Genomic DNA, 12,430 nt, shown 5'->3' with positions numbered 1-12,430 from the left:
TGGGCCCAAGAGTTCGAGACCGGCCTGGGCAGCATGGCAAGACTGGTCGCACTTGCTTATATTCCCAGCTACTTGGAAGGGGGAAGTGGGAGGATCGTTTGAGCTCGGGAGGTGGAGGCTGCAGTGAGCAGTGCTTGTGTCACTGCACCCCAGCCTGGGCAACACAGCAAGACCCCATTTCAAGAAAAAAACTGTTCTACCTAGCCATAATCAATGCAAATATTCCCCTACAATATATATTTGAATAATACACTAAAATAAAATAATTCCAGTAACACATTTAATATAATCTTTTCTCAGAAACCTGTTGGAAAAAATCCTTTGTATGAAATTCAATTATATAAATAGGAAATGTAGTGGGATACTGGAAAATTAATGTCACTTATTATGTTTACGATAAAATCCAACGTTCCTCAAAGTTTTCAGAATGAAAGCCTTGCTATCCAAAATGAATAAAGAAAACTTAGCTTGTGGTTTAAAGCAGGAAGTGCTTTTCTAATTTTATATGAATTTAGTTTATAATTATTAGCTTTATTAAGATTATAGTTTTGATTGCTGAATCTCGATCAGTATTAGCAATGTGGACCCCTGACACGTTAGTGTGTCACCATTAGATCAGGAGCTACATTTTCTAGTACACTAGAGTATATACTGCGTGGGCTTGAATCCTGACTCCATCCTGGATAAGTTACATAGCCTCTCTCTGCCTCAGTCTACTCATAAGTGAAGTGAGAACACATACACTCCTCTCTCACAAGGTCGTTGTGAGGGTTAAATGAGTTAGTATTTGTACTTTTACAACAGTGCTGGGTACATGGGGTACCTTCAGTGAACAACTGCTTCATTATTATTGTCAGGGCACTGGGCAGAAAAAGAGGTGGAAATGAGTTTAAAATAGCACATAGGGGATATATAGGAAAGTAGACAGCTTAAAATGATAGCAGATTTAATTTTTGAAGGACCTAGGAAATCTTCAGTTTCCACCAGGAAAAAGAGATTTACAATCATTCATCCACACTTACACAGCTCCTTCTCTGCCAGCCAGCTTGTTCCTGGGCTGACTCACTTCAATCACTGGTAACCTAAATCTTACTCGGAAGTATTAATATACCTATCTCATTTTCTTGTGTTAGAGGACCACGAGAGTTTTTAAATGATACTTGAAGATTATTGGTGCAATTATAATGTTTTTGTCACACTTCCTCAAAGAATACCGGAAAAGCTAAGGACAGATGTGTTCACAAAGTTCCCAAATACGAATTCTTGTAGATAAAGAACTTTGTCATACAAGGAAGAACTGTGTCAGAAGTAATTTTGCTAAAATGTGTTATGTCCTCATTCATACAGCTAATATTCACTGAAAGCCTTCCATATGCAGGTGAAAGATAAAAATGCAGAAGACAATGAATTACTTTTAAGGATCCCACAGTATGGAAAAGAGGTCATATAATCCTGAAATATGATTATTTCTGCCACATTCACAGTGATGCTTCTGTAAACAGGCATCTGGTCCAGAATGACTTCTAAGAAAGGATAAGGAAGGAGTCTACCTGCTTTAGACTCCTGCAAAGTATGACGTCTCTGAAAAGCTAAGACATAAGTAATTTTGAGTTGCTATTTCCTTTATTTCCTTAAGCCATATTTTACTTTCACATTTTACTTTTATTAGAAACAGAGACTCACTCCGTTGCCCATGCTGTAGTGCAGTGGTATCTTCACAGCTCACTGCAGCCTTGAACTCCTGGGCTAGAGTGATCCTCCAGCCTCAGCCTCCCAAGTAGCTGGGATTATAGGCATGCACTACAATGCCTGGCTAATTTTTTACTTTTTTTCTAGAGTTGGGGGGTCTCACTATGATGCCAAGGCTGGTCTTGAATTCCTGGGCTCAAGCAATCTGCCCGCCACAGCTTCACAAAGTGCTGGGATTACAGGCATAAGCCACCCCGCCTGGCCTACTTTCACATTTTTCACACCCAGAATGTACTCTTAACTCTGGCTTCTCATTACTACTTTTCTGCTTCTCACTGTCATTCTAAGCACAGGCATGTCTCATCCCCATCCTACCTTGTACTGCCTTTTCAGGGGAAACATCAACATTGCTTGAAAACAGCAAGATTCCATAGGGTGCAAACACTGATGTCTTACAAAAGAAAAAAAAAAAACACGATTCCACAGAAATTTTCTTAAAGTGTTCTATCAACCACCTTCACTCAGATTGACTAGGAGTGATCACTTGGAGACTTTAGAAGGTGAGCCTCAACCAGACCAGGAATCAGGATTTCTGTGGTTGAGACCCAGGGGTTTGCATATTTAATAAGCTAACTAGGTAGCTGTGATGACACGAAGGCTTCAGGATGATTTATCAGGGATAATGGGCAAATTACAGAGGTTTACTCTCTAAATAAATTGAATATTAATTCCAATATGGGGTGAGGCACAGTGGCTCACACTGTAATCCTAGCACTTTAGGAGGCAAAGGCAGGTGGATCATTTGAGGTCAGGAGTTCAAGACCAGCCTGGGCAACATGGTAAAATTTCTACTAAAAATACAAAAAAATCAGCTGGGTGTAGTGGTGCATGCCTGTGATCTCAGCTACTCAGGAGGCTGAGGTGGGAGAATAGCTTGAACCCAGGAGGCAGAGGTTGCAGTGAGCCAGGATTGCTCCACTGCACTCCAGCCTGGGCAACAGAGAGAGACTCTCTCTCAAAAAAACAACAACAAAACCCACAATTCCAATATGGAAACATGAATATCATTTTCATAGAGTTATAATTTATATTCAATAAATTTAAGGTTATAGTTCAATGAGTTTTAACAAATATATATACCTACGTTATTGCCAAAAAATCAAGGTGTAGGCAATTTCATATCAACTCACTAATTGCCATTTGCATCAAACCCCCAACACTGTCACCCAGACCCAGACCCAGGAAACCAATGATCTACATTCCGTAACTACAGATTAGTTCTGTCAGTTCCAAAATTTCATAAAATTGTATCGTGTATGTGTTCTTTCGTGTCTGCGTTCCTTGTTAAGTGTAACGTTTTTGAGATACACGCATGCTGTTGCATATATCAACAGTCTGTTCTTTCTTATTGCTTGGGGTATTCAACTGTTTGACAACTTGTTTATCCATTTACCTGCTGATAGACATTTGAACTGTTTCCAGGTTTAAACTCTTATAAATAAAGCTGCTAGGAACATTCACACATACATCTTTATGTTGACATATGCATTCATTTCTGCTGGGTAAATACATGGGAGTAGAATTGCTGAGCTATATATTAAGTGTATATTTAGCTTAGAAGAATGCCAAATTGTTTTCCAAAGTGATAGTATCATTTTCACATTTCCCACCAGCAATGTATGAGAATTCCATATCTTTGCCAAACACTTGGTGTTTCCACCCTTTTTAATTTTAGCCTTTCTGCTAGGTGTATAGTGGTTTCTCATTGTGATTTTATTTCTCTAAAGACTAGTGACGATTCATTTTATTATAATAATAAGTTAGAATAGATGTATTGGGATTCTGTAGATCAATTCGGGGAGGATGATAAGAATACTGAATCCTGCAATCGATGAATACACAAAGCTTTCCTAGGAAATATTTGCCTTTATTCACTCACATATTTTCTTTCCTTCTGGGCATAATAAGAGTAACTTAGGGAAAACAGGCCTTGGTTCTGCATTCTCAGTAAAGGCCTTGATTTCTCTCTTTAATTTTCATGCATGATCTTTCCTCTCTATTTCTTTTCTTTCCTCTCTCTTTTCTCCTTCTCCCATTTCCTGGTAAAGATAGTTGATTGCACAGAGTCTGGAATCCTCTGTGAGTAGGTTCACATTCCAATTCTTCAACTTACTTATTTCTGATGGACATGGATTTACTTTTTCATCTTATTTTGAGTTTCTATTCATTTTACTTTTTTATTACAAAATTTTTTTTTCTTTTTGAGACAGGGTCTCACTCTGCCACTCAGGCTGGAGTGCAGTGGCATGATCTTGGCTCACTGCAGCCTTGACCTCACTGGGATCAAGCGATCCTCACACCTCAGCCTACTGAGAAGCTGGGACCACAGGCACACACCACCATGTCCAGATAATTTTTGTATTTTTTGTAGAGATGGAGTTTTGCTGTGTTGCCCAGGCTGGGCAATCAAGTAATCTGCCTGCCTTGGCCTCCTAAAGTCCTGGGATTACAGGCATGAGCCACTGTGACCGGCTTTATTTATTTTTTAAAAAATTTGTTGAAATTTAATTAGCACTTCAGTGTTTTACAGAAAAATAATTTTCCAAAATATTAAGTAGATTGTATTATAAACACATTATTATATGAAAAAATTATATACACTTTGTTTTCTTCAACACATTTCCCATGGCATTAAAAGAAATGCAGTTAGTTATATTTTCCGTTATGACAAGCAAACATTCAGAAGACTACACTTCCTACCAAGGACAAGTAGAAAATTTGTACCAAGTAAAGTTTAAATAATCTTCTTGAAAGTTTTAAAGATCTACTACGACTGCCAGGACTCAAGAATGTAAAGATCTTAGAAGACAAGCTCAGAACACTCTTTCTGCTTTTACCCTTGAAGCACTGGTCAACTCCCAAGGAGCAATGGGCAAGAGACAAGGTGGCCAAGCAGAAAGTGACAGGACAGCTATGAGGCTGGGTCACGAAGCAGGGGTCTCTGTAGACTCATCATAATTAGGAGTCAGATGGCAGAATTCAGAGATTTTCAAAAAAATGTTTTGGCAAAGGCCTTCAAATCTCAGTTGGGACTAGTGAAGCATTGTACTCCAGATATAAGATATCAACTAGGCCTCATGGGGACTGAGACGCTGCACTGAGTCAGTTAAATGCTTATTTGAATTAACATCTGTGCCTAATCTAGAAGCCTATCAGAGGCTGTGGTGGGGATTCACTGGGGGATCACTTTGTCTTCTCTAGCCTCTACAAATTTCTGTCCAACATGTCCAGAATTCAGCCAAAATTATCACACATCAAAACGGAAACAAAAACCAGACAATGGAAAAGATCAAGAGATAATCCAGATATTGAAGTTAACGAAAAATCTTTAAAATAACTGTAATTAATATTTCCAGGAAAATAGGCAGCAAGATAAGGAGTTTCACTAGGATACATGAACAGAAATTCCCAAACTGAAAATCGCAATAACTAAAATTAATAGCTCACTGGCATATTCAACAACAGATTGGTCACAGCAGGAGATCTGATTAGTAGTATAGAAGATAAAGCAGTACACAATGTCTAGACTGCAGCATAAATAGAAAGAAAAGATGAAAGAGGAGAGGGAGAGAGAGAAGCAGGAGGAGGGAGAAAGAGAGAGACAAAGAAAGAAAATAAGATACAAACATCTCAGACAGATGTAATTGGAGTCTCAGAAAGGAGAAAAGGAAATGAGAGACAGAGGCAATATTTTGAAGAAGTAACAGTGAAGAATTACCCAATCTAATAATCAATGCATAGAAAAAAGAAATTTAGTGAAATCCAAACAGGACAAATTCAATGAAAACTAAAATAGCCACATCAAGGCAAAACTGCTGAAAATCAAAGACAAAGAATAAATTCTCAAAAGTAACCAGAAGAAAAATACACATTTCCCTTATAGGATAAAAATCAATTACCTATTGATTTCTTAATAAACATCATGAAAACAATAGAATGCCATCTTTAAAAGGCCGAAAGAAAATAACTACAGACCGTGTTCTCCAGCAAGCTGAAACAGCCTTCAGAAGTTCATATAAAATAAAGACAATTTTCAAGCAAACAAAAGCTATATGACAATTTATTACCAGTAGAACTGGGCTAAGACAAATATTAAAAGGAGTCTTTCTAGCTGAAAGAATTTGATTCAGAAAGAGCATGAAAATGCAGAGAAAGTAAATATGTGAGTAAATTCAAGTGAATACTAATTGCAAAAAAAAATTATATTAAATTTTGTGATTAAAAATATATGTACACATATACACATGTATGTATGAAACTAAAATGTGTCAACATAGCACACATGGTGGGAGGAGTTTAACTAAACTAACATAAGTTGTACTTAAATCCTAGTATTGTTTGGAAAGTGATAAAAGTAGTAGCTCAAGTACCTAGGAGAACAAAATTAGAACAGCAAACAATAGTGGAAAAACTGGAAAAATTAAACTTGATTAACCCAAAAGAAGAGGAGAGAAAAAGGAGTATAAAACAAGTGAACCAAATATAAAACAGAGAGTAACATGTCAGCTACAATTTCACATATGTCAGTAATTACATTTAATATAAGTGGACTAAATATACCAACTAAAACTCAATGATTTCCAGATTTGGTTTAAATAATAAAGAAAGAGTCCTTACATATGAAGACAAAAAGTTTGAAAGTAAAGAATGGAAAAAGTTATTCCATGAAAACACTAACCAGAAGAAATCCGGCATAGCTATACAGTACTATCATCAGAGAATGCAGACTTACAGGCAGGAGGCACTATTAGAAATAAACAAGGATATTTCATAATTACAAAAAATCAACTTTAAGGAAGATAAAACAATTCCCAATCTATATGCATTTAATGAAACAGCTTCAAAATATGTAAAGCATGTATCTCTTTTCATTTTACTGGAATTCATATTTCAGGCATGCTTATTAATGGCAGACACAAAGGAGGACAGTAGGTACACTGTAGAGTTGACTCTGCCTACCATTAGCCAAAGGAAGTCACTGGCTGGCTCAAAAATCAGGGGGCAGGGAAGCATACACCACTCACAGGCACTGGCAAGGAACAGGTGCAGAATTGGTGCCAGTGATGCAAACTAGCACAGCGTGTATATATAAAAGTGATAAAACAATTAAAGGAACTTTACAGAGGTAGGTAGTTCTAACTTCATTAGAACACCAATGAAGAAATACAAACTTGGACCATCTCAGGAGTTATGAAAATTTCCCATGTCTCAAATTCTAATCAAGGACAGGTAAAATTTTGGAAGGGAGAAAATAAAATTTGCTTTTGTCCAGTCACTATTTGTTCTATTTGTTTTGTTTTACCGGAAACCTCCACTTGCCGTCTGTTGTTCCTACGGAAAACAGTAAAGCACTCAGTTAATCCAGATGAAGCTGCTAATATTCAACTGTATTTGATCTACAAAACTGGCAAATATATGGTTCAACCAATTATAAGTGAAGCTAGAATGATGAATAAGAAAAGGACTGATTGGTAATAGCATAGCTATGTAAGACAGAGTCTGAATGACACATAAAACTATTTGAAGACTAAGTTACAAGAAAATGTAACAGAAAATGCATGAATAAAGAATTACCTGTGAGTAATAAAAAATGATTTTCACTTGGGACATTATAAAAGAAATCTTCGTGAAAAGAACATTTTAGAATTCTGTTAATTATCTGGGCTGTGCTCCAAGTATTAAAATTTTAAAAAAGAATCCACCACTCCCAGACCCCCTCCCCCACCAAATTTTCCACCATTAAGGGACCAAAAAAGTGGCGAACCAAGCTCTTCTTGGTTATTTATGAAGTCAACCTTGAATACTAACCATTTTCTTTTTCCTTCATGAATTATTGCCCGTGACTTACAAAGGAATAGAAGCCCAATCTCAGTTTAACAGAAACATGAATCAGACAAAAGCCATGTTTGAGTGTTATCTAATGAAAATACTAAAACACTAGCATGGAGTGGAATGTAAGCCCTTAAAATCTGCACTAGCGGACTGGGAATTAAAGAGATGGAAAGGATACTAACCACTTGAGAAAACAACAAGAAGAGGACTGTTCTATTTTTTGCATTAATATCAAAGAAAGTGGAGTGATTTAAAGAACTCTGAAATTGAGGATAATTAAAGCTGGCATGATAAAAAGGAGGAAGGCACAGAATCAAAAACTAAATGTTTATATACAATACAATGCAGCTTGATGCTGTCTCTCTGAAAGTAGAAAAGAAGCTGCTGCCATCAATCAATATAGCAATATATCAAAACAAGTATCAATATAATGATCCTTTATGAAACCTCAGCAGTTATTATCCATCAAGAACATGGAATTGGTAGTCAGAGGACTGGAGTCCTCTCCCTGTCTCTGGTGACTATTTGTAGCTCCTGCACTGCCGGCCCTTGGTGTGGCTTCTCAGATTGCGCACTTGGAACATCTGGGTGTTAATAACTGCCTTTCTACTACATAAAGATGCATCAAATATCAGATGGAAGAATGGAAACATAACTGTAAAATCTTATATTTGCTATTTTTACTAGAGTTATTACAATTTTTAATACTATACTTTATAACAATATAATCTCCAAGATACCTGCCTTACCTGGATGGCTAGTATAAGAGAGAAATAATCTGAAATTTAGATTCATTATTCAGATTTTACTATCATCTGTCAGACTTTTTTTCTGAATTGCTTCATTCATTCATTCACTCAATGCAAAGCTATGGTGCACTTAGTATGTTCCTGGATCTGTATTAGGTGCTGATGTTACAGCAATGAATGTACCTTACCCTATTGTAGCCTGAAGTCTAATGAGGAAAAAGGAAATTAGGCCTCTAATAAGACAGATACAGATACATTATAAAAAGTGACTATAGCACATGAAGTCATACTATAGGCTTCCTGGGAACTTATAATGAGGAAACAAATGTAGAGTGAGGGCCTAGGAAGCATCATTTAAACTAAGATCCAAAAGAGGAAGAGTAAATAGCCAGTTGAGAACATGGGGAAGGAGCATTTCAAGCAGGGGAGACCGCAGGCGTAAAGGCTTTGAGTCAGTAAAAAGCTGGACACAATTGACAGTGGACAGGTAGCAGGTGACGGCAGCAAGAGGTGGCACTGGAGAGTTATTCAGGGACAAGCTCCTTCAGGCCTTGCTGGGAGTCTGGCTGTTATTTTAGGAACAATGGAAAGCCACTGATGGTATTAAACAGGGACGTAATTATATCAGTTCTGCATTTTTAAAAGGTAACTTGAGTTGCAGTGTGGAGAATATAATGTAGTCAGCTATGAACAGAGACAGAATGACCTAAACTTGGAAGGCAATTTCCATAATCTGTGGGACACCAAGTTTAGATTAAGTCGGTAGTAGAGCTAAAGAGAGCTGAAATCATGCAAGGTGTAATTTGGAGGGAAGAATACAGAATTTCGTGACTCACTGGACATGGAGGGCAAGAGAGATAGATGCGTCAAGGACTCATAGGGTTCTGGCCTAAGATTCTGGGAGTTCCCCTTTGTTCTTGAGAGATGCCCTCGAAGGCCTGGACAGGCAGTAGAGCATAGGGAATTTATTTTTCTGTCTAAGGCCTCTGGGAAACAATCCTAGTGTCTTGGGTGTGGCTTTAAGCATGTTTCAACAATCGAGTTTGAACAATCGAATGTGCATGTTTTTCCAGGAATCATCCTGATTATTGTGTGGACTAAAAACTGGAAAGATCAAGACCAAAGACAAATAGCTGATTTAGGAGGCTGGTGCTCATTTAGGCTAAACCGGAGGGAGAGAAAGAAATTCAAAACATTTAGGAGATAGAATCAGGTTTCAGTCAATAGGTGGCTGTTGGTATCGTTTTATAAGATGGAAAACAAAGGAAAATGAGCAGATAGACAACTGAGTTTTAAGTGCTCACAGGGCCAGTGAAGAGAGGTTGGTACCAGAGGTTGGAACTCCTCAGAGTAGGTTGTGGATACGTATTTGGAAGTTATCGGCCACAGTGTGTAAATGCTACTGGAAACTCATGAAGTGGATAAAAGGCTCAGAGAGAGCTTGGGAGCAGGATAAAAGACCTAGAACCAATCTGTGGACAATGCTAGCCTTTAAGGAGTGGCAAGAAGAGTAGCATGCAAAGGTGCATGGAAAACCAGGAGAATACAGCTGTCAAGAAGGGCCCGAGGCCATCTGTGCTCATGGCTTTATTCTGCAGTTGAGCAGCAACTCTGGGAGAACCTACAACCTATCCCCAGGCTAGAAGTGGAAATAGAAATAAACGCATAGAGTAAGCCAGGAGTCTGTGAAAACACACACAGTTTAAAGGAATAATGAATCTATTACTGTAAATGAAGTGTAGAAAAGCTAATAACACTAGGGCTGGGCAGTCCCAGCTACTCAGGAGGCTGAGGTAGAGGATCGATGGAGCCCAGGGGTGCACTATGATGATCAGGTGTCTGAACAAATTTTAGCATCGAATGGTGATCTCTCCGAGCGGAGGACCATCAGGTTGCTTAAGGAAGAGTGAACTAGCCCAGCTCCCAAATGAAGCAGGTCAAGACTCCCGTGCTGACCAGCAGTGGGATTGTGCCTGTAGCCACTGCACTCCAGCCTGGGCAACATAATGAGAACTTGCCTCTTAAAATAAAAAAAGATAAATTGATAAATACATAAATAAATAAATGGGAAGAGATGCTGCGTGGCAGGGATATTATAAGTCATTATAAGCAACGTTCTAGAAAACAAGCAGGGCAGTGGAAATACAAAGGAAAATACTGAAACTACCATTATTAACATAAGTCATAAGGGATTGTATTACTGTCAACAACAAAAATAAAATCACCATACTTGAACAATTATTCTTCTAAGGAAAAAAAGACAATGTAGATGTCCACTTGTTCTAAAGAATTACTTTTAGCTAGTTAGCACTGGTCACATATTATCTGTCTGCATGTTTGGGTTTTTTCACTAGTCGTCCCTTACAGCCAACAGCATGTGTTTACAGAAGTTAACGGTGCCAGCAGATTGCATGGCAGCTGCACTGCCCACCGGCCCTTCCTGGAATCAGGCACGGGGCTTTGATCTTCCTGGTACCAACCTCCAGCCCAAGGAACTGGAGTAATATCTCTTCTTCATGAAGCAACATCAAGCTAATGGCAAATCGCCATCAAAGAGCATGTTCCACTTTGAAGTCAGTAAACCCGAAGTTGTTTCAGAGTAATGAGAGGAGAAGGTAACTTCACAGCATCAAAGAGAGATTCTAAATATCAGACATCTTAGCCACTGAAACAGAGAGCACAGTTATAGGTCCCAGAAAACACAGGGATGGAAGGAGATGAACAATAACAGGAAGAAAAAAGACTGTTGGTAAAGCAACATCATTATATTTAGCCCTGTAGAAATGTAAACACTAAAAAACAAGCAGAGTTAGGAAATGAACTGGGTTGCACAGGGGTTAAGTAATAAAATGGAAATAATAGTATCTGAGACATTAAATGCTGCATGAATGACAGACGTTGTTATCATGCTTTAGAAAATTAATATTCTGCAGGGCTAAAGCTGTGAGTAGGCAGAGAATGGGAGTGACTGTGTGTAAATAGTGTGATATGAACATCCGGCCGGACACAAATTGAAGCCACTTAAGACATTTCCATCCAGGCTGCTCTTTGACTGGTTCTCCAGTTTTATATAGGAGTATTTTTAAATTTTATTCCATTTTGAGAGTAATTTAAAACATTTTTATGATAATGTAAAGAAAGAATACAAGTATGTTCTAGATCATCAAGTGGCAACTGTGTCACTGAGTACCACCAAATAATTTCACGGCCGGCTTTTTGTTTGTGTTATATTCATGTCGGCCCCATCCTTTCCACTTTTATAACAAAGAATAGGTGAGAAAAGAGGCTGACTAAACACAGGTTCCCACCAAGTGAAGATCAAGTGAAGCGACAGCACGGTGTGCAAAAGAGGACGTTAGCAGAGAAAAACACAGAGAACCAAGAGATTGCGAGAAATCACACCCTGCCCCCAGTACCGCTCCTGTTTTCCCAGACAGCGTGTCATCTCAGCTTCAGAAAAACAGCATCATCTGTTGTTAGTTTGAATTGTATTCGTTTCATCAGATGCCTACCATATTGCAAGTACTTTGCTAAACTCTGGGAATCTAAAGACAGGTAAGTTTCAGTTCAGGTCCACCACTAAATTCAACTATAAAAGACAGTAACTAAAGTCCATATTGTCATGGGGAGACACTAGAGTGTTTCAATAAAAACCAGTTCTGCTTGCCCAGCTATATAAAAAGACAGAAAAAGTCAAGTTCAACATTTCATGCCGACATTGGCTTTTACAGTTTGGCTTTGACAGAATCTCATGCTGACCTTGATTTCACACAGGGAATAAAGGCCACTTACTATATGCACATCCGTACACTTCGATCCGCATCCCAATCCTGCCCCTGGGGTTCCAGGCTAAAGGGAGAAAGCGCAGGAACCTGGCTTCAAAGGGAGGCTGGAGTCTGTAGTGCACCACACTGTCAGCATTTGTGTTTCCTGGAAAACCCTAGGAGAAAACAGAGAAAGGGATCAATGTATCTGCAGGACGCACCATCTTCATGTCGTCACCTCTCATGGCAATGAGCAATGTATGCTCGCTTTGCTAATATGCAAAAAGCTGCTGTTTTAAAGGAAACACTGCTAATGGTTAACAAGGATGTGACAAC

General features: G+C 38.4%; 1 protein-coding gene across 15 annotated transcripts in view; it reads right to left on the bottom strand.

Moving 5' to 3' along the window:
- Nucleotides 1-12,430, bottom strand: part of CNTNAP3 (contactin associated protein-like 3) — a 237,260-nt gene that overhangs the window by 111,871 nt on the left and 112,959 nt on the right. For all 15 annotated transcript variants that reach the window (XM_054658845.2, XM_054658840.2, XM_054658842.2 and 12 more), the window contains exon 4: nt 12,123-12,270. In XM_054658845.2, coding sequence (XP_054514820.1) covers nt 12,123-12,270 — 148 coding nt within the window. The remainder of the gene's footprint in view (nt 1-12,122; nt 12,271-12,430) is intronic.

The sequence above is a fragment of the Pan troglodytes genome, chromosome 11 (genome assembly GCF_028858775.2).
Source record: "Pan troglodytes isolate AG18354 chromosome 11, NHGRI_mPanTro3-v2.0_pri, whole genome shotgun sequence".
NCBI lineage: Eukaryota > Metazoa > Chordata > Mammalia > Primates > Hominidae > Pan > Pan troglodytes.
Note: the sequence above shows the minus strand (reverse complement) of the source record. Positions and strands in the feature narration are given on the sequence as shown.